At 57.8% G+C, this 21,949-nt stretch overlaps 1 protein-coding gene and 1 long non-coding RNA gene across 3 annotated transcripts in view; one reads left to right on the plus strand and one right to left on the minus strand.

The window, feature by feature from the left end:
- Positions 1–1,832: 1,832 nt before the first annotated feature.
- BRINP2 (BMP/retinoic acid inducible neural specific 2) lies at positions 1,833–15,297 on the plus strand. 2 transcript variants are annotated; one of them, XM_038144654.1, is made up of 8 exons: positions 1,833–2,021; positions 8,674–9,041; positions 10,947–11,137; positions 11,282–11,472; positions 11,826–11,931; positions 12,287–12,523; positions 12,704–12,926; positions 13,255–15,297. In XM_038144654.1, exons 2-8 carry the CDS (start codon positions 8,740–8,742, stop codon positions 14,369–14,371), a joined length of 2,367 nt encoding a protein of 788 aa, XP_038000582.1. In that variant the 5' UTR covers positions 1,833–2,021; positions 8,674–8,739; the 3' UTR covers positions 14,372–15,297. The 2 variants fall into 2 exon arrangements, with proteins under 2 accessions (XP_038000582.1, XP_038000583.1); XM_038144655.1 differs by having other exon boundaries at positions 8,674–9,026.
- Positions 15,298–15,379: 82 nt separating this feature from the next.
- The window catches only part of LOC119704038, a 116,308-nt gene continuing 109,738 nt past the window's right edge, over positions 15,380–21,949 (minus strand). The window contains exon 13 of the long non-coding RNA XR_005257818.1: positions 15,380–20,557. This is a non-coding gene — a long non-coding RNA (uncharacterized LOC119704038). The remainder of the gene's footprint in view (positions 20,558–21,949) is intronic.

Below are 21,949 nucleotides of genomic sequence, written 5' to 3' on the forward strand. Positions count from 1 at the left end.
TGGCTGTGTTCTGCTGGTGTGGTTTTCCCAGTGGGACTCTCCTGATGGCAGACAGCTCTGGAACAGAGCGTGGAAGCACCACAGAGTTCCCACACCATCTCCTCACGGGGACAGCCGCATCCCACCTGGCACCTCCAAAGAAAACCACACACAGCAGATACCTGTGAATATTTGTTTTTTAATTTTTTCTTTTGCAGAGCTCTCCACCTCCTCTTGTGAGGGTTTCCCTGAATTCCTCCTCCCTCACGTGTGCCAGCTGTGAAGCTTAACCCGCCCCAGGGTCGGCACCGAGGGGGGACAGCACTGTGCCCCCCACACCCCCAGCAGTGGGTGCTTTCCCCAGACTGATCTGCCTTTTTAACCCCCTGTATTTTTAACTTCTGTGGGCAGGAGGAGCTATGCTGACCAGAAATTACCCACTTTCAACAACCAGAGAGAAGCACTGGACGAAACCAGTGGGGATGTAGCAGCGTGTGTGTCAGCAGTGCTGTCCCCCGCCAGCCCCAATGGGCTCAGGAGCAGGAGAAATCAGGAACAATCTGGAAAAAAAATGCAAACACACAAACAAACAAAAAAAAAAGGTGGGGGGATAAGGAAAAGTGAGCAGTGTTGGTTTGGAGGATGTGGCCCTCCTTTTGTGTTCCTTTTGGGGAGCACAGGGAAATCCCACTGGACGAGTTCCACAAGGCCCTTTCACTGTTCTTCTTTCACCAGGGGATACAAACTCATTAAAAGGAGCATTTCCATTCTGAATAATAATAATAATAATAAAAAGATTTGAATTATTTAGAGGGAGTCTCTAACAAGGCTCTTTCAAGGTTTGGAAAACGGATGCGACCCCAGGAGCGGGGCCCCTGGAATGCCTATGGAGGCGTAAGGAGGAGCAAGGAAGGGGTCTGGTGGGAGGTGTGAAGAACACAGAGGGATAAATAGAACACATATAAAAAAACCATCTGAGAACACTAAATCTGGTGTCACTGACGGGGTCCTCCTGCTGCTCACCGGGAATGACTGGCACAGAGAACCTGGGAATGTGGATCCATGCAAGTGTTCCATGCCAGGTTGGCGGGGCTTGGAGCAACCTGGTCTAGCAGAAGGTGTCCCTGCCCATGATGGGAATGGGATGATCTCCAGGGTCCCTTCCAACCCCACCATTCCCCAGTCCCGCACATCCCGGGATGCTCTCCGGGCTCTCTCCCAGCCGCCCCGTTCCCGGTCCCGCACATCCCGGGCTGTCTCCCAGCCGCCCCGTTCCCGATCCCGCACATCCCGGGCTCTCTCGCAGCCGCCCCGTTCCCGATCCCGCACATCCCGGGCTCTCTCGCAGCCGCCCTGTTCCCGATCCCGCACATCCCGGGCTGTCTCCCAGCCGCCCCGTCCCCGGTCCCGCACATCCCGGGATGCTCTCTGGGCTCTCTCCCAGCCGCCCCGTTCCCGGTCCCGCACATCCCGGGCTCTCTCCCAGCCGCCCCGTTCCCGATCCCGCACATCCCGGGCTGTCTCCCAGCCGCCCCGTTCCCGATCCCGCACATCCCGGGCTCTCTCCCACCGCCCCGTTCCCGATCCCGCACATCCCGGGCTCTCTCCCACCGCCCCGTTCCCGATCCCGCACATCCCGGGCTCTCTCCCAGCCGCCCCGTTCCCGATCCCGCACATCCCGGGCTCGCTCACCCCGGGCCGGGAGGCGGGAGCGGGACCCCCGCACCACGCCCCGCCCCGCCCGGCCCGGCTCGGCCAATGGGGACGCGCGGGGCCGCCGGCGGCGCCTCCGATTGGCTGCGGCCGCTGCATATATCAGGGGCGCGGCGCGGCGGCCCCGCGGAGCGCGGCGGAGCCGGCGGCCGCGGTGAGGGCAGCGCGGGATGGTGGCGGCGCCGCCGGGGCCCGCCCGGCCGCCCGCACATGGCGCGGCCCGGAGGCGGCGGCGGGGCAGCGCCCGGGGCCGCTGAGCCGGAGCCGATCGGAGCGGGACGCCAAGGAGAGTTGGCCGGTGCCCCGCCGGCGCCGGTTCGGAGCCTGGGGTGAGTCTGCGGGGGCGCGGGGAGCAGTTGGGGGCCGGGGTGTGAGGCGGCGCGGGGGTCCCGCCGCTCGGGGTGGGGAGGGAGCGCTGCGGGGCGAGCGGCGGCCCCGCAGGGGCGGAGATCCCGGGTACCGGCGCCGGCTCGCTCGGTGACCTTGGTCAAGTTGCGTCCCCGCTCCGGGCTCGCTTCGCAGCCTCCCCGGCTCGCTCGGGTGTAGGGGAAGGCGCCGAGTCCTGCCCGGGCCGGAGCCGCCCCAGCGCGGGGCCCCGCCGGTGACGGAGGCTGCGACCGGCCCGGTGCCGGCGGGCTACCGGGATAAACGGGATGCCCGGCATGCCGGGACCTGCTGCTGTGTGCTGAGTGCGCTGCTCGCTGCGAAATGCCCGTGCGAGACACCCCGCGCCCGCAGGGACCGGGGGACATGCCCCCGCAAGTGTTCAAGCGCGCATTTCTCCGATGGGCCCCGATCATCACCAGCCTGTGCGGGGATCGCCCCTTCCCCGCACCGCAGGGCCCCGCTCCGCCACCCGGAGCATCGGGTCGAGCAGCGGGTGCGTGACGCGTCGGGAGATGTTTGCTCTACCCGGCACAGCTCCGGGGGCCGGGGGCTCCCCGCGGCCAGGCTCCCTTCCCTTCTTCCCTTAACACTCATCTTTCCAGTAAGAAACAAAACTCTGTGTCTTTAGGGCGCTGGAGAGCATCAGCTCGGGGCGCAGCGATGCCCTGTCGCTCCCCAGGGGACCCGCGTGTGGCTGCCCTGGAGCGGCAGCGGCGGGTCCCGGAGTGCCCCCGCCGTGTCCCGGGGCCGGGCACTCTGAGCCCGGGGCTGCGGGGCCGGGTGGGACCTGCCGGCAGATGTCAGTGTCCCCTCTCTGTCAGCAGCCAGGAGGGTCCCTGCCAGCCCCGGAGGCCCCTGCACTTTTTGCGAAGCGGAGCTGCCTTTGGTGGCCGTTCAGTGACAGTTTGGAGACCTGGGGAGCAGCGGGGTGCTGGAAAGGGGAGTGGCCCCACTCTGACACCCCAGAGGAGCACTCCCTCTCTGCCCAACATCAGCCACCCACCGCCTTATTTATCATGCGCTGCTAACATTGAGCTGCGCTTGTGCATCGCTGCCCGTCCGTGGCACTTGTCACTCGTGTGAGGGCAAGGCAGGGAAGGGAAGCAGTGTTCCTCACCTCGCGCTGCCCCCAGCTCCTGCATGAGGATGGTCCTGGGCTTGCAGGATCTGTTAGGAGGAAGGAGCCATCCTCCCTGGGGAGGAGGCTGCAGGGCTGCTCTCTTTCCCTGGCTCCTTGTGCGCAGGGTCGCTCTTTTCCCCCATCCCCTCGTGTGCAGGGCTGCTCTTCCCTGGTCCCAAAGATCCGTCTGCAGAGATTCTTTGGTCTGAGAGCTCAGCGCAAGGTGGGGAAGCCAAAGCTGCTGCTGCCGTCACTGTGCTGGGGGGGGGATTCTATTTTGCACATTTATTTGCTTTATTTAAGAGGCTTTTTGCCTGTAGGTGTGAAAGTCTCGGGTGTGCAAAGCCAGAGGGCAGAACACATGGCACTGGCGCGACTCTGCACGCAGCTGCCATCTCCCCTGACAGCGGCCAGGCTTCAACTCATTTGATGTCTTATGCAAATCCTCGGCTCCCCGAGTCCTGGGATTTTCTGCTATTTTCCTTTACTCTCATCTTCAAGTGTCTCGCTCTTGAGGATTGGAAGAAAAGCTAATAAAAGGAACCCAAGTCACCGAGTCCTGCAGGTTTCCTAACCGGTCTCATGAGCTGAGAGGAGGAGGGCAGTGGCTCGCAGTCCCTGGGCTGCGGAGGGCGGCTAGCGGGAGCCCGGCCGGAACGGCTCTCAGCCGCGGCTGCGATCTTCAGCGCCGCGGCTCCGAGGTGGCTGTCCCCACGCTCGCCGCCCGCAGCCGTGTCGCCGAGGCCGGCTGCCAGGTGGCTGCCAGCGCCCCGCCGTGCCCGCTTTGCCAGCCATTACCGCGCTGCTGGCGCTCCGGCCGTGCCCGCTTCGCTCTCTTAATTAGCCCGGCGGATCAATGGGGCCCTGGCGCTTCCTCGGGAGCGGGCGGATGCGAGCCCGGCGCTGCAGCTCCTCGCAAGCCACAGCCGAGCCGGGCCAGGGGCAGAGGAGACGGCTTGGGCAGGGCTGGCTGTAGGGAGATGGGTTCCACGAAGCCCCAGGTGGGACTGGTGGCTCCGGAGCAATGGGAGCATCCTGCTAAAATTGTGCCCTTTGGGATTGTCTGTCCCGAGGTGTGCAAGAGCAAGAGGTGGCCTGGGCGCCTGGGTGGATTCACGGATAGACACGGCTCAGCTGAGTCAATCCACTTCAGACGCTAAACTGCACTTAGCCTTTGCCCAGGCTCTTTTAAGTGGCCTTAATTTGATAAAGCTTTTCCATGTTTAATGAGAAGGTGACTCAGTCACAGGGTTTGATGTTTGCTCCCTCTAAAAGGCGTCCCCAGGGAGCTCGAGACCCCTCCCCATCGCTCCTGCACGGATGCACCTTTGCTCCCACTGTGCCCCAGGGACCAGCCCCTGTCACTGGGCACGTCCCACTGCTCTGCCACCGATGGTGTCGAGTCCCTGCCATGCACAGTGGGGTTTGCTTTGGCTCTGGGCTTCAGCTCAGCATGTATAGGAAGTTCCAGGGCCCATCTGGAATCTTCCTGTGCTTCCCAATGGCACCTGGCAGATACCCCTCTCCCCAGTGCATGCTTCCCAGTTTCTGTATCTCCAGATCCACTCCTGTCAGATCCACTCCTGCAGAATGAAAGGGCACAAATCAATGTTAATGTCCCTAACAATTAGCTAACGTCTTAATTATCGAGCTCAGCCTGATTAGTGGTGGAGCGCGTGACTCTGGAGATGCCGTCGGCATGGAGGCCAGCGGGACCTCGGCACAACTCCCGTGTTGTGCTCAGGGTGTTGCTGCTGCCGGCTCCAAGGGCAGTAGAGGGAGGCTTTTGCAGCTCACCTGAGCACCCCCATCCTTCCTTCAGCCTCCCAAGCCATTTTGGATGAGGACACCACTGCAGAAGTGACCCCGCTGCCATCCCCAGGGTGGGGAGTGACTCTAGAAATCACCACAAGCTCTTTTTAAGATGCAGCTCATGACACGTGACATGCATCAGCCTCACTGGAGGAGCACCAGGGTATTCTGCTGCAGGCAGTGGGGACACCGTGAGCTGCAAGAAGCTCAGGAGGACTTGGCCCTGGAAGAGGTTGTGGTCCTAGGAAAATTTGCCAAGAATATTTACTTTGGTACTCTTCTTCCCTTGCTTCGGGGTTTTTATAGAAGGGGGAAGAGGAGGAAAAAAAAAAATTAACAAGCTGGAAGTTTTCCAACTTCTGTGATGCAAAACCCTAAATCAAAAGGAAGAACAAAAAAAAGAGTTGTCAGATGCTTCTCATCAAATCTTCATTTTTTTGGATCAAGGAAAAGTGATTAGAAAGTTATTTCCAGCTCTAGTAGTAAGGTCAAGGGGGTTACTTGTTTCTAAAGAGCTTTACTCTCCCCAGCATCCCAGGGGGATCCTGGCATGAGCACGTGGAGGTGCACCCCAAAAAGCATTGCCCCAACCCCACAGAGCAGCAGTGCAGCCCCCCTTCCCCTCAAACCAGAGCCAGTTCCCCCCAGCTGTAGGGATTGAGGACTATACAGAGCTGTGGCAACATCTGCACATATTTATTTTCCATAACTCCTGATCGATAGGAGGAAATAAATGATCCCAGCTGACAGTGGTGCAGGAAAGCTGCTCCGTGAGGATAAGCTGCTGCACAACTCAGTGCAGCCCCCACGCAGGCCTTCCTTGCCCGTTCCTGCCTGACTTGGGACTCCAGTTCCTGTTGGCAGGGATGCTGGCGTGCGTCATCACCCGTCCCCGAGCAGGAGCCTCCCTCGGAGGTGCCGCCACACGCGGTGTAAATAAGAGGGATGTGTGAATAAAAGCTCACTTGGCGAGGCTGGAAACTTTGCTTCATACCAGGAGGGATTCTTCGCCGGTTTTGTACCAGTTTGCCCCGGCTAAGCGCTGGAAATATCAAATCCTATTTTTATTGCTCTCTAGTAAAGCAGGAAGTAGCCACAGGGAAACATGCCATGCTCAGCCTGGAATCTCGGAACGAGCTCCCCAGGGAAGGTGTCAGAGCAGGCTGAGATGGTGTCTAGCTGGTCTAGGGACCACAGCCTAAGGGAAAAGGTGGTCCAACGTGGGTCTAGCCATAATATCCATGCCCATGATGGTGAGCCAGGTGTTTGCTGCCTTAGCTGTGGTGCTGTGGTGGGAAAGGGGATTTGGAGGGGAAGGACAGCATGGAAGCCCCTCTTGGTGAAGGCACATGGAGATGCCCCCCAGGGTGGTAATGGCAAGGGGCTGCTGGAAAGCATTTAACATCTAGGGTGGATTGATGGAAAAGGCAGTGCTCTGCCTGGTGTGTCCACCCCCAAAAAAAAAACCCTTCTGCACTTTGAATCAAAGGAAGAATTCTCCTGTGTGCTTCTGATTTAAACCAGGAAAGCCTCAGGGAGGGTGGTGAAGTGACTGGTGCAAAACCAGTCTGTGCTGGATGAGGCCAGTGTCCCAAGGCACTTGTGGAAAAGCATCTCCTTTAACCCCTTAGACCCCCTTTACCATCCCCTGTAAGACCCAGGCTGTTACAGACCCGTGTGGAGGGAGGGGGGAGAGGGACACAGCCAGGGAGCAGCCCCTGCCCAGCCCCACCTCAGCTGGAGGTGGGTCAGGAGCCGCTTAAAACCCGTGGATGATGATGGGAGACGAGGAGACAGGGTGTGCCAAGCCTATTTGTGAGGCAACAGGCAGAGTCCCAGCGCACCAGATATTTAAACAAGGTGTTTTGCTGTCACAGCCATATTTAATGCTACAGGCAGTGTGTTTCCATGGGCAGGGTTTAGAAAGATGCTGTTCAAGGAGGCTTTATCCTCCTCTCTTGGCTACTCAGCTGAGATCCAGAGTGTTGCTTTCCTCCTTGCTGTGTGGGAAAGGGATCAAATCGCTCAGGGTTTAGGGTCAGTATCTAAACCATCCATGAGGTGTACTGCCAGACCCTGGCTCCCACCATTCTCTCCTGGACACAGCAGCTGGTCCTGGGTCAGCACAGCAGCAGGACCCATGGCTGCAGGCAGCATGGACCTGGGGGGGCTAATCTTGGGCTTTGAGGATCCCTTTGGTCCCCAGGCCGCATCAATTTTTAATTGTACCAGCAGATACTCCTGGGGAGGGGAGCAAGGCGCAGGTCTGCTTCAGGCAGACTCTGCATCCCATCTGCCTGCTTCCCCTCGGCCCAGCTTTGGTTGCAGGCAGGGGGGATTAGGGGGCAGCCAAATGCTCAGCTGCTCAGCCAACACCCACACGTGGCAGCGCACCAGCAGCTCTGTGAGCCTGTGGCATCGGGTCCTGCCACGTCGTTGGGGTGACAGATGCCCCCTCCGACACCTGAGGCACAGAGTGAGGAAACCAGCCTGGCATTGCCTGCCCCCCACCCCAGCGTGGGACAGGTTTGGGTCAGGATTTGGTCCCATCGTGGCCGTGGGGGACTCCACGTGCCAGGGGCAGGAGGCAGTGACTGGGCTATCATCTGGCTGCCTGCCAGGCTGGGAAAAAACCAGGGTGACACGTGAAAAAAGAGTGTGGGGGAACAGAAGCCCTGCCTGCTGCTCCTGCCCACCCCACTGCCCTGGCACCCCAGCTTGGTGATGTGAAAGTCTCAGCTTTTGTTTAAAATTCACAGGGCCCCAGCCTCGAGGGCTGAGCGAGACGCTGTGAAAGTGTAATCAAAGGGCACCCTTAAGGGTTTAAAAATAGATGAGAGGGAGAAAAAAATTGAAAAAAACATATTATTACATGTTAAAGCATGATGATTCATCCAGCAAAGCCCTGTTTGGGAGAATGCAGGGTTGGTGTGAGCTCAGCAGGGATGGGCATTTGGGCCTGGAACAAAAACCATCTTCCCTGGCAGTGCTGCAGCAATGGGGTCCCTGTATTGAGGCAAACAGCTGTTGTTGCCTCACAGCACACCTGGCCTTGGCCAGACCTTGCAGATCCCCATCTCCCACTTTCACTGGCAAATTCAGGCTCTGGCCCTGTGGTTGCTGCTGCCAGAAAAGCTCCATCTTTACTTTGCACTCAAAACACTACTTCCATAGCCAGCTTCAGAGTGGACATCCATCCACCCATCCACGCACAGGACACAAAAACAAGTCTAACATCACCCACACATCATCCAGTCCATACCTGGAGAAGCTCATTTTCCCAGTTCCCCGTGATTATCAGTTTTAGCCCCACCTGAAGTGAGCTGCACGCGCTCGTGACATTTGTCCCCACAATGCAGGTGCAGGGCAGCCCACAGCAAGCTCGGCTGGACAGGCTGATGTACAGCAGAGAGAAACATCAAGAAAAACCCAGAAATTCCTCAAACAGCCGTCAGCCAGGATTTCATTTAACTTCAGCAGCACCCAGCACCCCCAGCCCTATAAACTCTTATTTCCTGTGGCACGACCAGTCCACGCGTGACGCGCGGCTCTCCCTGGAGCGCAGCTTTCCCTCCGTCAGCATCCCTGCGAGCGTTCCAAAGCCTGCTCCTGCTTTCCATCCGTGCCGCCCTCCTCACGGGCTTCCCCGCTTGGCCTTGCAGGACGGGGCTGTCCCGGAGGGTTGCCGCGGGGTGAGAGAATGAAGAAGCCGGCCGGGCAGCAGCAGGATGGGGCGGCAGGACCTCCCCCGTGCTGACGGGCCCCCGCCGATGCTCCCGTGGCCGCTGGCCCTGCTGGCCCTGAGCGCCTGCTGCCGCTGGGGAGTGGCCGGCGGGGCGGGCAGCACCCTGCCCCAGGGCCATGCAGCCCCCGCCACCCCCTCCTCTTCCTCCTCATCCTCCTCTGCCTCCGCCCGGGCGCCTCTCGACTGGCTCCTCAGCGACCGGGGACCCTTCTACCGAGCTCAGGAGTACGTGGACTTCATGGAGCGCTACCGGCAGGGTTTCACCACCAGGTACAGGATCTACAGGTGAGAGGCTGAGAGGGGCTGTGGGGTGTGGCAAAGTGGAGGCAGACCCTCTCTAATCCACATGAGCAGACCCCAGTGTGTGGGAGGAGGCTGACCATTGGGTGGACGTGAGATGCTGCTTTTCCAGGGAATGTAATAGCAGCCCCCCGCCCAGGATGCTCGTGGTGTGGCCAGGCTGGGCTCCAGGCAGGATTTGCCCTAAGATGGGAGGGATTTGGTGCACAGGTTGAGATGGAAACAGCTCTTATGGCAGGAGGCACAGAGCCCACTGGGCTGGATGGGTCCCGTGTACTCCAGTCCCTTTGGACATCCTCCACCTCCCGATCTCCTGCCCCGAGATGGAAACTGGGGACAGCAGAAGGGGCAATGACCACGTGGTGTCCACCTTCCAGGCCCTTTGGACAAAGATGATCTTTTGTCGGTTTTCTGTGCATTCTGAAAGATGTCTCTGTGCCGAATTACTTAACCTGCCTAAACTGGCAGTCCTCGGGGGCTGGGATGCTGCTGGGGCTCGAGTAAAGCCACCCCCTGGCATGTCCCCAGTGCCATCAGCCCACGGACTACTATGGGATGCTATATGCATGGGGGCCGAGGCTGGAGGGGGTTTCTTGCCAGCAGAGAAGCAGGTTTGGCAGCAGTGGGGTCCACTCACCCCAGCAAAGGGCCATCCCGTGGCAGCCTCTGTGGGATATCCACTCCACTCCACCGCCTCCTGGACTTAATTGGGGCTGTCACCTCTGGCTAATGAGCCCTTTCCCTTCCCCTCCCCACCGGTGCTGAGCCCTGGGGGCTTCCAGCAGCGAAGCAAAGCCTGACCGCGGCCTCTTGGGAATGCTGACGTGGGCGCTGGGATTGCAGCCTTGTTATGCAGCCCTGCGCCCCCAGGGAGCTCCTCTCCTCTTTCCTGTGTGCTGAGATGCCATGCCGAGGGACCTGCGTCCTCCGGGGATGCTGCTGGTGACGGTGGTGGGACAGGAAGGAGCAGCCAGAGGGACAGCAGCTGGCTCACACCTCCCCAGAGGCAGAGATCCTGCTGTCAGCCTTGGGGCTTGTTTGCCTCTGGGATGGAAGGGGGGAAATTGGCACCCCAGCCCCGAGGGAGTGTGTGTGCAAGGGGAGAGGCGGCATCCCCCCTGCCTCATCCTCAGCTCTGCTACTGGCCCCTGCATCCCATCTTCTGGGCCCAAAAATCATGGTAGGAGGCAGCCTGTCATGTGCCAAGCCCAGCAGCTGCTGCTTTGCACCCATCCACTGCTCCCTCCTTCTCCCTCGCTCTCCCTGTTTTCCCAGCCAGCCCTGGTAAAACTGCCTGAAAGGCACCGCCTGGATTTAATTAGAGCCAAATGCCAAAGATCAGGCTGAAATTTGCTGCTGGATGTTTATGAGGCCGTGGGGTTTTGGAGGCAGTGACAGGCTGGGTGGCACATTCACATCATCCGGGGCTCTGAGGGGACCCACCACATGCCAACACCTCCAGCTTCCCACAAAATGCTGCTGATATTTAAAACCATGGTACCCTCAGATGCTGGATTTTCACTTGGATCACAGGCATAGGACTGGAGGGGGGATGAGCTGCAACCAGCCCAAAGGGCTGGAGAAGGGTCTAGCCCTGCCCTGGGCTGTGATTAATGCCTTCCGCAGGTGCTGGGTTAATCAATAGCAGGCATCTCCGCTGCTTGTAGCTCTTTATCACCCTCAAGGGCTTAGGGAGGGACGGTGCTTTTGTCCTGGCTGGATCCATAGCTGGCAGCAGGTCCTTCATTTCTAATGAGGAGGTCGGCATGGTTCTAACCGGTTTTCCACCTGTCCTGAGCTGGAAATCGGGGACATAAGGAAGGAGAGAGTGCATGTGCCATGGCCAGACCCACTTCACACCCTCTCCCCACTGCTGCTCTCCTCCCCCAGAGAGTTTGCCCGTTGGAAGGTGAATAATTTGGCCTTGGAGAGGAAAGATTTCTTCAGCCTTCCACTTCCCCTGGCCCCTGAGTTCATCCGCAACATCCGGCTGCTGGGGCGCCGGCCCAGCCCGCAGCAGATCACCGACAGCCTCATCAAGAAGTACGGGACACACTTCCTGCTGGCTGCCACGCTGGGAGGTGAGTGCCGGGGCGCTCGGTCCTGCTCGGCCCCCTCGCACAAGGAGGGAGAGTGGGGAAAAGAAGCGCTGCAGGAGGAGCACGGCCAAGAAAGGCAATGGGGGGAGCCCAGCAGCCTTCCACAAGTATCGCATGTCCCCCCAGGAGAGGAGTCCCTGACCATTTTTGTGGACAAGCGCAAGCTGAGCCGGAGGGCAGAGCCCGCGGCGGGGGCTGGGAACAGCTCGGGGGTCTCGCTGGAGACCCTGCACCAGCTGGCAGCCTCCTACTTCATCGACCGGGAGAGCACCCTGCGCCGGCTGCACCACATCCAGATCGCCACGGCGGCCATCAAGGTAGGCGAGGGAGGGGACACAGCGGCCCCGGGACGCCCCAGGGGCCCTTCGCAGCTGGCCCGACCCAAAACAGCATCACCCAGAGAGGAGAGAGGCGGGAAAGTTAACACGTTGCCATTATTTATGGGAAATTGGGCACGCTAATAAAGGAACATTTTTCAGCGGGCTGCCGCCTGTCAACAAGCTAATTAGCAGATAATTAGTTCTCCTCTCCGACCATCGGCCTGTTATGAGGAGTGGTGGCAGAGCGGGGCTTGGCCAGCGGGTCAGGGATTTTCTGCAGCACTCTCACCGGGGTAGGGCACGCTGTGTCCCTTCCTGTATCCCCGACCGCCTCCGTGTCCCCACCTTAGGTGACAGAAACACGGACAGGGCCACTCGGCTGCAGCAACTATGACAACCTGGACTCGGTGAGCTCTGTCCTGGTGCAGAGCCCGGAGAACAAAGTGCAGCTCCAAGGTAGGGCTGGGCTCCTGGGGATGCGGGGGCGGACAAGTGCCACCACGGGATGCTTGTGGGTGCACGGGGGGTTGCAGGGGAGGATGCTGGCACGAGATGCTGCTTCTAATTTCAGGGCTGGGGAGGAGAGGGGAGGAAAATAATGAAAGCTGGGCAGGATGAGGTTGTTGCTTGTCTGCCAAGAGGAGCCAAGATCGATGCAGAGCCCAGACAAGCGGCTCCACGGCAAATTGATATGATAATCATGCGAGGGTGGGAGCCCGGGGAGGGAGGAGGCTCCCGCCCTCCTCGCCCGGATGATGTTTGAGGGGCTCCGTGCGTGCCCTGGTGCTCTCGGGGCTGCTTCCCTTTCCAGGGCTGCAGACGGTGCTCCCCTCCTACCTGCGGGAGAGGTTCGTGGCCGCCGCCCTCAGCTACATCGCCTGCGGCTCTGCCGGGGAGCTGGTGTGCCGCCGGAGCGACTGCCGCTGCCAGTGCCAGCCCGCCTTCCCCCGCTGCAACTGCCCCGAGGCCGACATCCAGGCGCTGGAGAGCAGCCTGGCCCAGCTTGGGCGAGCCTGGGAGAGCCACCACAGCCAGTTCGAGGAGTCAGGTGAGGCTGGGGAGACCCCACCAAGCATCTCCTTCCCCTTGCGAGCAGCCCAGGCTGGCTGCTGGGTCTCCAGGGTGGTCTCCTCACCATGACAAGCTCGGGTGGAGGGAGATTGCTTTCAGCTCCACCCTCACTGCCTGCTCTCCAGAGTCCGCTGACGCCACCTCCTTGTCCCCACAGAGGAGTTTCAGGCCCTGGTGAAAAGACTCCCCACAGACCGTTTCCTGAACAGGACAGCCATCTCCCACTTCTGGACCATGGATCTGGATGTCCAGCATCGCTACCAACAGCTGGGCACCAGCCTGAAGCTGCTCTCCAGGAAAACCTACCGGCTCATCCGGCGGCTCTTCAACCTCAGCAAACGCTGCCACCACCAGCCTCGCTTCAAGCTGCCCAAGGAGAGGTAGGGTGTCGTGGCAGCCCTTGCTGGGGACACTGCCCCGTGCCCCAAGGGTGGCTCACAGCCAGGGGCTACCTCCCTGTGGCTGGCTGCAACTGGAGAAGCTCCCACCTAGGAGGAGGGGAGCAGGCAGCAGGAGTGGTTGTACCAGCTTGGAATGTGGCCCTGAGAGATCAGGTCCAAATGCGAAGGTGAAAAATGGGTTCATGGGGGGGCCACCAGCAGAGCAGAAAAAAAACACGAGGTGGGCAGCTCTCCCATCCTTAGGGAAAGTCAGTCGCATCCCAAAGGATGCCATCTAAGCCTTTCTTGTGTGTTTCCTCTGCGCCAGGTCCCTCCCTTACTGGTGGAGCCGCGCACAGTCGCTCCTGTACTGCAGCGAGACCGCCGTGCCTGGGACCTTCCTGGAAGAAAGCCACAGCTGTACCTGTCCCTCCGAGCAGCCCTCCTGCCAGGGGTCCATACCGTGTGCCTTGGGCGAGGGGCCAGCCTGCGCCAGCTGTGACCAGGACAACAGCACCCGCTGCGGGACCTGCCACCACGGCTACGTGCTCACCCAGGGCTTCTGCCGCCCCGAGGTGGCCGACTCGCTGGAGCACTACCTGGGGCTGGAGACCGACCTGCAGGACTTGGAGCTCAAGTACCTCCTGCAGAAACGGGACAGCCGCATCGAGGTGCACTCCATCTTCATCAGCAACGACATGCGCCTGGGCAGCTGGTTCGACCCCTCCTGGAGGAAGCGCATGCTCTTGACCCTGAAGAGCAACAAGTACAAGCCCGGGCTGGTTCACGTCATGTTGGCCCTGTCTCTGCAGATCTGCCTCACCAAGAACAGCACCCTGGAGCCCGTCATGGCCATCTATGTTAACCCCTTTGGGGGAAGCCACTCAGAGAGCTGGTTCATGCCTGTCAATGAGGGCAGCTTCCCAGACTGGGAAAGGACTACCGTAGATGCCTCTGCCCAGTGCCAAAACTGGACCATCACCTTGGGCAACAAGTGGAAGACCTTCTTTGAAACGGTCCACGTCTACTTGCGGAGCCGCATCAAGTCTCTGGATGACAGCTCCAATGAGACGATCTACTATGAACCCTTGGAGATGTCAGATCCCTCCAAGAACCTGGGCTACATGAAAATCAACAGCCTGCAAGTCTTTGGCTACAGCCTGCCCTTTGAGCCGGACGCTATCCGTGACCTGATCCTCCAGCTGGACTACCCCTACACCCAGGGCTCCCAGGACTCAGCCATGCTCCAGCTGCTGGAGATCAGGGACCGGGTGAACAGGCTCTCACCCCCTGGCAAAATCCGCCTCGACCTCTTCACTTGCTTGCTCCGGCACCGGCTCAAGCTGGCCAACAACGAGGTGGCGAGGATCCAGTCCTCCTTGAGAGCCTTCAACGCCAAGCTGCCCAACGCCCTGGAGCAGGAGACGGGCAAGCTGTGCAGCTAACGGGCGGGAGCGCTCAGACCTCGGCGCCAGGGGGCTGGGAGGAAAGACTTCCTGGGGAGGAGACAGAGAGAACCACCCTAAAAATTTAAATCAAGGCCTTACCTTAGTGCCAACTGCGTGCTTCCATGGTACACCCAGCAACTGGCCAAAGAGACACAGGGCTCAAGCGGATGGAGGATGCCAGTGGGACTGAGGAGGAGGGATGGCTCGTGCAGTGCAGACTGGCTCCGAGTGCGGGGACAATGCCACTGTGGCCACCGCAGAGGTGGCTGGGGAGGTGTGCCAGTGGCCCAGGGGGGTGTGGCTTGGCCAGAGGCAGCTGCTGGTCCCACCAGAACAGGTGCTTGACCCATCGTAAGGATCTCCCAGTGGCGGCCTCCTCGCCACCCCAACTTTTGTAGTCTTTTTAAGAGGTTTCTACTGGCACCTTTGCCTTTGCATCCCCCGTGATCCATCCTGCAGCCCACAGGGCTGGTGGGGGTCCACAGCCCAGGCCCTGGAGAGCCAGCAGGTCTCCCCTGGGGCCTCTCCACGAGCACCTCGTGTCCGCTGCGGTGCCGAGGCACCGTCTCACCCCTTGCCTGGGAAGGACCTGGCACCTGCGCCGGGGACGCTGCCATCACAGACACCGGCAGAGACCTCTGGGCCACGGTTCCCTACAAAACAAAAACACCGACAAAAAGAAAAACCTAATGCAAAAGAAAGAAAAAGAAAATGTTTTATTTATGTATTTATTTATTTGGTTTGTTCGGGACAGGTTTTTTTAAGCCTATTCATTTGGGGAGTGTCATTTCTTGTCAGTGGCTCCAGCCAAGAGACATCTTAGTAAAATGTATCTGTTTAATATATTTTTTAAAAAATGCCTTTTTTGAGCAAAAGAGCAACCAAAACCAACTGAGATTAAAAAAAAAAAAAAAAAGAAAGAAAAGAACAGAACAGTTACTGTCATCCCTAGCCCTAGCTTTTCCCGTGCTGTGTGGCTTCCCTCCCTCCCTCCTTCCCGGCGCTGCTGCCGCTGCTGTACCGGGTGCCTGACTGGAATATCAAGCAGTGGAGCTGCCCGGCTGTCAGATGGGAATGCCAGGTACCCAGACGAGCAGAGCTCACTGCTCCAGTGCCTGCCCTCATTCTTTGGCCAAGGATGAGGCAGAGAGAGGAAGGAGCCAGCCCCCTGACCGCAGGGATCCCCGAGGGAGAGCGTGCAGACAGAGGGGATGGTGCAGGCAAAGGAGAGGGGTGGGAAAAGTGAATCAGTGTGCAGATCCGAGGCCGCCTTCTAATACTCCACAGCTGGCAAAACTTGTCTGCTTGGATGCTGCAAAGGCAGTGGAAACCTGAACTCATCCATCCTGCTTCTGTCACCCGCCTCTCCCCCATCCCCGGGCTGGGCAGATAAAGAGATAAGCGGGAGGAAAATAACACCAGGAGAGATAAAGAGACAGACAAGAGGAAAATAAAACAGGGATAGATAAACCATACTTGCTATTTATATTCCCTGTCTAATCTATCAATCCATCAGGCTGGCTATTGTGGTTATAGCAGCCCTCAATCTGTCACCTAGACTTCTATTTTCCACACATCTGTCTTCCTTTGCCCACCTTTCCTCTCTTCCTCCCAGTCCTAAAGGGAAAAAAAAATCAGGCAATTAAACACACCAGAGGAAATGAAAAGTCAAAGCCATCCTCTGGGCTCTCTAGGCAAAGCTGGCAGACACCAGCCTGGGGATGGGGAGGACATAGGCATGAAGGCCAGCAGTGCTCCTGAGCAGGCAGGGCTGCCAGGAGGATTCCCAGCTAGAGAAGTTATTTTGGCTTCTGCTATAATTATTCCATCGCTTCTTGGTTGTCCAGAGCAGCTGTGGCTGCCCCATCCCTGGAAGTGTCCAAGGCCAGGTTGGATGAGGCTTGGGTCTTACTGGAAGGTGTCCCTGCCTATGGAAGGTTAGAACGAGATGAGATTTAAGGTGTCTTCTAACCCAAACCATTCTGGGGTTCTCCCCATCATCATGTGGGCCATGTGTCAGGCTAACATCCTCAACTCCATCCAGACAGAGCATTTCCTACCATGGTTTTTGGTGCCCTTAACCAGTCCCACATCCTTAACCCACCTGAATATGAAAGCAAGAGCTGTTAGATGACTGGCAGCACCTCAAGGTACCCATCAAGGGATGGACCCTGGACTTCTCTGGCTTTGTGCAGGCTCCAGATGGAGCCAGGTGATGCCCATGTGTGAGGAGGGAGGTGGATGAAGGCCATTTACTTTTAATTAGGTGCAAAAAATAAAAAGCGGGGAGTAAGGGGAGGCAGGCAGCTGGAAGGATGAGCCATCAGCTCTTTGCATCCTCAGCAGCTGCCCCTGGGGCTGCACTCTCCTCTTCCCACAGCCCCCCAGCAATATCCATAATCTGTTGCCCAAAAGCACTGAGTTTGGCCCAAATTGCCAATTCCCATTAGGAATGAGGCTGTGCATGGCATTCCAGGGCTGGCAGCTGCCAGAGTCCTGTCCCACCAAAAAGCACTTCCCATTGGGAAGCACAGGGACAGGCAGACAAGGCCTTGGTGACCCACCCCCAACACCATTAAAGAGGGGCCGCACCCCCTCTTTAATTCAGAGAAACAGACAGAGTTGGTTCCTTAAATTTGGCTGCTAAATTGCTGTATTTTGGGAGAGACATGCTCCCCCCATTTTTGGGGATGTGTGTGAGTTAAAGGAAGAGCAGCAGCAGCAGCAGCATGCCCTGGGAGGGGAGTGCCAGGCTGCGTGGGAATCTCAGGTGGAAGCAGCCAGGTCCTCCCATCCCTGCCCAGCAATTAAGGCACTCAGTGGAGGTGATTAAAAGGACGAGGTTAATTACTGGAGGTCAGCATTTGATTCCCTTGCAGTGCTTTCCCCTGCACAGAACAGTGCTGATGGCAGCAGGGCTGGCTGGAGAGCTGCTGCTGCACAACACCAGCAGGATGGAGACAGCCAGCCTGAACCAGGAATTCAGCACCAAACCCATTAGGCTTTAACAACTGGTGTGTTTGGGGTTGTCCCTTTCTAGGCTCTGTGTTTCTACGAGATTCCCTGCAGTATGGAAGCCAGAAAATGGCCTTTAAATAACAAGCTGAGCTCTTCGCTTGCTTGACTGCAGACACTCCGGTTCCCTCCAGACACGTTTGTTCAGCAGCTCTGCCAGGGAAAAGGAGGCCAGGGAAGGGCCAGGATGTTTCACCCCCAGCCCAGGCAGCAGGATGGGGTTACCTGCACAGCTCTCCCAGGGCAGAGAGAGCTCACAGCCCCCTGGCTGGGGCTGGTCCTAATTCCATCTGCCACCCTGAGACAGCCAGTGATGGGCTGCACCTGAGCAAAGAGCCCACAGCTCCCCCTTGGTAACCTACACCCTTTCCCCCTCCTGTCTTCACCCTTATCCCGCAGCACTGTCTGGGCCTCCGGCCCTGTGTGCCACGAGGCGGTGGCCCAAGGGCATCTCTGCATCAGGCTGGGCCCAAGCAGCAAGGACAGCTTTGCCACGAAGAGCCAGCATGGAGAGAGGCTGTGAGCCTCAGTCTGCATGCTTGCTCCAGCCTGCCTCAGTTTACCCCTTGTGGCTCCCAGCTAACACTGCGTCAGCCTGGGAGAAGAATGTGGATGCATAGGAAAGAAAACATCCCAGGGGAGGAGGGAGGGCTGGGAGAGTTCCAGGCAACACGCTTCCCTGGCAGGAGCTCTTCTGCTTTGCATGCAAGCAGCACACTGGTGCAGATGTTGCTTTTAATCCATCCCTGTGGTCTCTGGGTTTGGGCTGCGGGGTGGGCAAGAAGAGGGAATCAGACGTTTGGCTTGGCAGGAAGCTTCACGCTGAGCATTTTGCCCAGGGCTCCTGCAGCTCTGTTAGCCACACCAGGCAGCTGCCAGCAGGTCTGCTCTGTGTTTGACGGCGCTGCTGGGGGAGGCGCGAGATGCCAAGCTGCCCGTGGCCCTCTCTGCCCCAGCACAGGGCTGCCCTGGCTCCTTCCTCATAAATCACTCACCAGAGGTACCAGAGATGCTCCTGGGCACACATGGGCACACCTCTCACTCTCCCCACTGACCCAGCAGATGGTGGGATGTGATCCCCGGGAAATTGGCACTCCTAAGTTGGGCAGCACCATGGCCTAGGGCTGCTCTGCCAACACAAGCCCATGGAAACTTGTCATCAGTCTCTTCACACGCCAGGCTTGTGGATTGGTGGGGTTTGCCACCAGTCCCTCTGTTTCCCCTGCTCTCTGAAGCCCAGCGACATCTGCATAGCCAAGAGGCAAACCAAAACCTCGCCAGCTCTTTTTTAGCCTCATCTTTTTGTTTTTCCTCCCCCTTCTGACAAGCTCAGAAGTGCAGTCAAGGTGGCAAATTAGCACCAGAGGCTCGTTAATTGGCAGGCAGGAGCCTTCTCCTGCAGTTTGGGCTGTCATCAGCTGCTTCAGCACATTTTCAGCTTCTTTCTCTAAGTCTCTTTCTCCCCTTTGCCATTGGGGGGGCTGTTTTTCCTCTCTGCCATCTCTTTCAAAGCCACCAAGGGTTCTCATCCCCCCATGCCATGCTCCCTGGTGTTTTCTCCCCAGAGAGGATTTACAGGGTCTGTGGTGAATGGCCACTTCTAAAGGAGAATGAGGGGAAAATTAACAACCTCCTGAAATGGTGGTGACCTCAGCTTCTTCCTCCCTCTTCCTCCTCCTCAGCCTCCAGCCTCAGTCTCTGAAGGAGGCAGGAGAATCAGCACAGAGCAGGCAACAGGGAGGTTTCTGCAAGCCCAGGCATGCAGGAGATGTCCCATCCACTCTTCTGTGTCCCCACTAGGAGCTCAATGAGAACCTGGGATGACTCCAGCTGGGGGGGGACCTCAGGAAGCTCCAGTCCCAGTTCCTCAGCTCCCTTCTTCCCTCCCCACCAACTCCTCCTTAAGCAAAGATCAAAAAGCATAACCTCAGCCACCCAACCCCAGTGCCTGCACCAGCCCTTGGCCTCCTTGAGAGCCCTCAGTCACTCCCAGCTCTTCAGGAGAACCTGGAGACCTCTTCAGGCACCATCAAATAAAGTCTCTTCGCTGCACCCCATTCTGCAAGTGGAAAAATTGGCAGAGGACCAGGGATGACGATGGCAAATTGCTTTCTCCTCCCTGAGCTCTTGGCTGGGAGCTGCAGCTGCCAGCAGCAATATCCTCACCCATTAAATACGGGTGCCCTGCCCTGGGGTGTCCCCACAGCCCATGTAAATCATCCGTGCTGGAGCCAGGGACACAGCTGACCCACAGCCAGGAGCCTGGCTGGGGGATTTACCTCATCCACTGGACCCTGACCCCTGCCTGCCACAGAGCTCCCCTGGGACCCTCAGAGCTGTCCCCAGGAGACCCCAGGTCCTGCTTCCACAGGACCTCTGCGCTGTGCTCCTGGACCAAGGGTTGAGGTGGGCAGAATTGGGTGGGGCGATGGGATGAAATTCGGAGGAGTTTTCCTGTAGGGTGGAATAAAATCCCCCAAAAATCTGCAAGGGAGACATTTTGCTCCTACTGCATATGCCAGGAGTGGAGACTGACTGGATGGGAAGAAAGAAGGAGAAAAATCAGTCAAATTATTTTTAAAAGTGCTCTCCCAGCCTACAGGCATCCTCTTCTCTGTACACAAACCCTCATGGGATACACAAACCCTCACAGCCCATCTGCCTCAAAAATCAGCAGTGGTTGCTACATCAGTTACCACCTTCCAGCTTTTTCCCTTAAAGTGATTCCCTGCAATGGCTCCTCACCCTTTCCTTGCCCCTGGTGGTATTGATCCACTCAGGAAGATGGGAATTGAAGGAAATAAAGGGTCTCAAGGGCCTATTTCTCCACCTGTAGCCCATTTTATCGCTGGGAGAGCCCACGCCACAAGGATTTATCTCCCACCTTGTTTTCCCAAGCTACTTTCTATGGCTGTTTGACCAACATAACGGTAAAAAAATGTGGCACATAAACCACCCCAAATAGTGTCCAGGGATGTGAAATCCTATAAATCCCAGGAGGCTGCTGGGAGGAGAGTGTTGTTTGGATCAGGCTTGCTCCATTCAGGACATCTCCTCATTGGCCATAGATCAGGGGGCTCTTCCAAAGCCCACGAAACTGCTGAAAAGAGATTCCTTCTCTCCTGAGACTTGGCAGTGGTGTTGGGAGCAACACTCTCAGAAAGGCTCCTGGGGGAACAGAATCAGTGATTACCCAAATTAGTTTCTAATAGCTTTTATCTCCTAATTTCTACTTTGTCAAGTGCTAAAATCCATTAATAATCAAGAGACCATGTGGAAAAACATTTAATATCCCAGCTGCCAAGAGCTCCTACCCCGTCACACTCCAACACAGTTACAGAAGAGGAGGAAAAAATAAAGTATGATTTATTTAATCTTAAATCCAACTCTCCAGTTAAACTGTCTCCTGCTTGTGCTGATCAGCAGGATAATGGGGAAAATTCATGTATGGAGCAGTAGATCCTGCACCTCCCTCCTGCTCCTCTCCTGCCCTTGCTGGACAAAGGGTGCCTCGTCCCTGTGTTGGTTTCTTCTTAGAGGGACCCAAAGGTTGGTGGCCAAGATTTGTAACACCCTTGATTCATCCTGTACCTGGTGCTTCCCATCCAAATGAAGGCAGGATGCTGCCTTCCCTGGGCTAGACGTGTCCACACAGTCCTCCACGGGCTGAGGCTGGGGTGGGTCATTTCTACCATTTCCACCCCAGCGCTGGTCCCTTCCACTCTCTGCCAAAATACTGCAGCCCTTCATTCCACCCCCAGCCCCTTCAAGCCTCTCAGCTTTATTCATTCCTTATCTTGGCCTTGCAGAGCTGACCTCAGCCCTCCAGCCACAGCTCTCCCTGCTCAGGTGGAAATCCACTTCCTTGCTCAGGTGGAAGTCCACCCTCACTTTGCTTCAATTTGCATCATCCCCCCTCTCCTAATCACCTGTTTGAACAGCTTAATGGGCTTCTAATAAAATATTGCATTTCTGAAGCTCCCTGTGATGGAATTATTCCCCCCAGCACGCCCAGAGGGACGCACACAACCACTGCACAGCATTGCCCGTGGCTTTTTGTGTCTGGGCTGCTTCCCCAGCAGCAGCACCCTGGAAAGAGGAGGGAAACTCAGCCCTGCTTCCAACCCAGAGGTTGGGTGTTGCCTGAGCAACAGCAGAGGTGGGCACAGCCAGAGGTGAGCTTTGGGCATGATTGCCAGAGGGTTCCAGGCACCCTGTGGGACAAAAATTGGGAGCAAGGAAGAAACTGGGACGTTGCTGCATGAATAGATGGCTGTGGGACCTGCGGGGAGCAGGGAGCATAGGGGAGGCATGGGAAGGCTGAGCAGGGTCAGGGCCTGCAGCACCCCACATCCCAACAGTGTGGCTGTGGGGTGGTGTTGGGGGGCACAATCCCAGAACCAGGCTGGATGTGGGACAGCCTGGTTTAAAGAACAGCGTTGTCCAACGTCCCCTGGCCTCACCACATTTCTCCTTCCTCTCTTGCCAAGAGGATGGTGGCCTGAAGAAGGAGATTGAGATGCTTTTCTTAGCAGCTTAACCATTGCACAGAGGCAGAAT

The sequence above is a fragment of the Motacilla alba genome, chromosome 8, assembly GCF_015832195.1.
Source record: "Motacilla alba alba isolate MOTALB_02 chromosome 8, Motacilla_alba_V1.0_pri, whole genome shotgun sequence".
Lineage (NCBI taxonomy): Eukaryota > Metazoa > Chordata > Aves > Passeriformes > Motacillidae > Motacilla > Motacilla alba.

Coding starts and splice junctions, on each gene's coding strand:
- BRINP2 (XM_038144654.1), top strand. CDS start 8,740: ATGGGGCGGCAGGACCTCCCCCGTGCTGACGGGCCCCCGCCGATGCTC. Junction 12,524..12,703: donor CAGCCAGTTCGAGGAGTCAG/GTGAGGCTGGGG, acceptor TTGTCCCCACAG/AGGAGTTTCAGGCCCTGGTG. Junction 12,927..13,254: donor TTCAAGCTGCCCAAGGAGAG/GTAGGGTGTCGT, acceptor CCTCTGCGCCAG/GTCCCTCCCTTACTGGTGGA.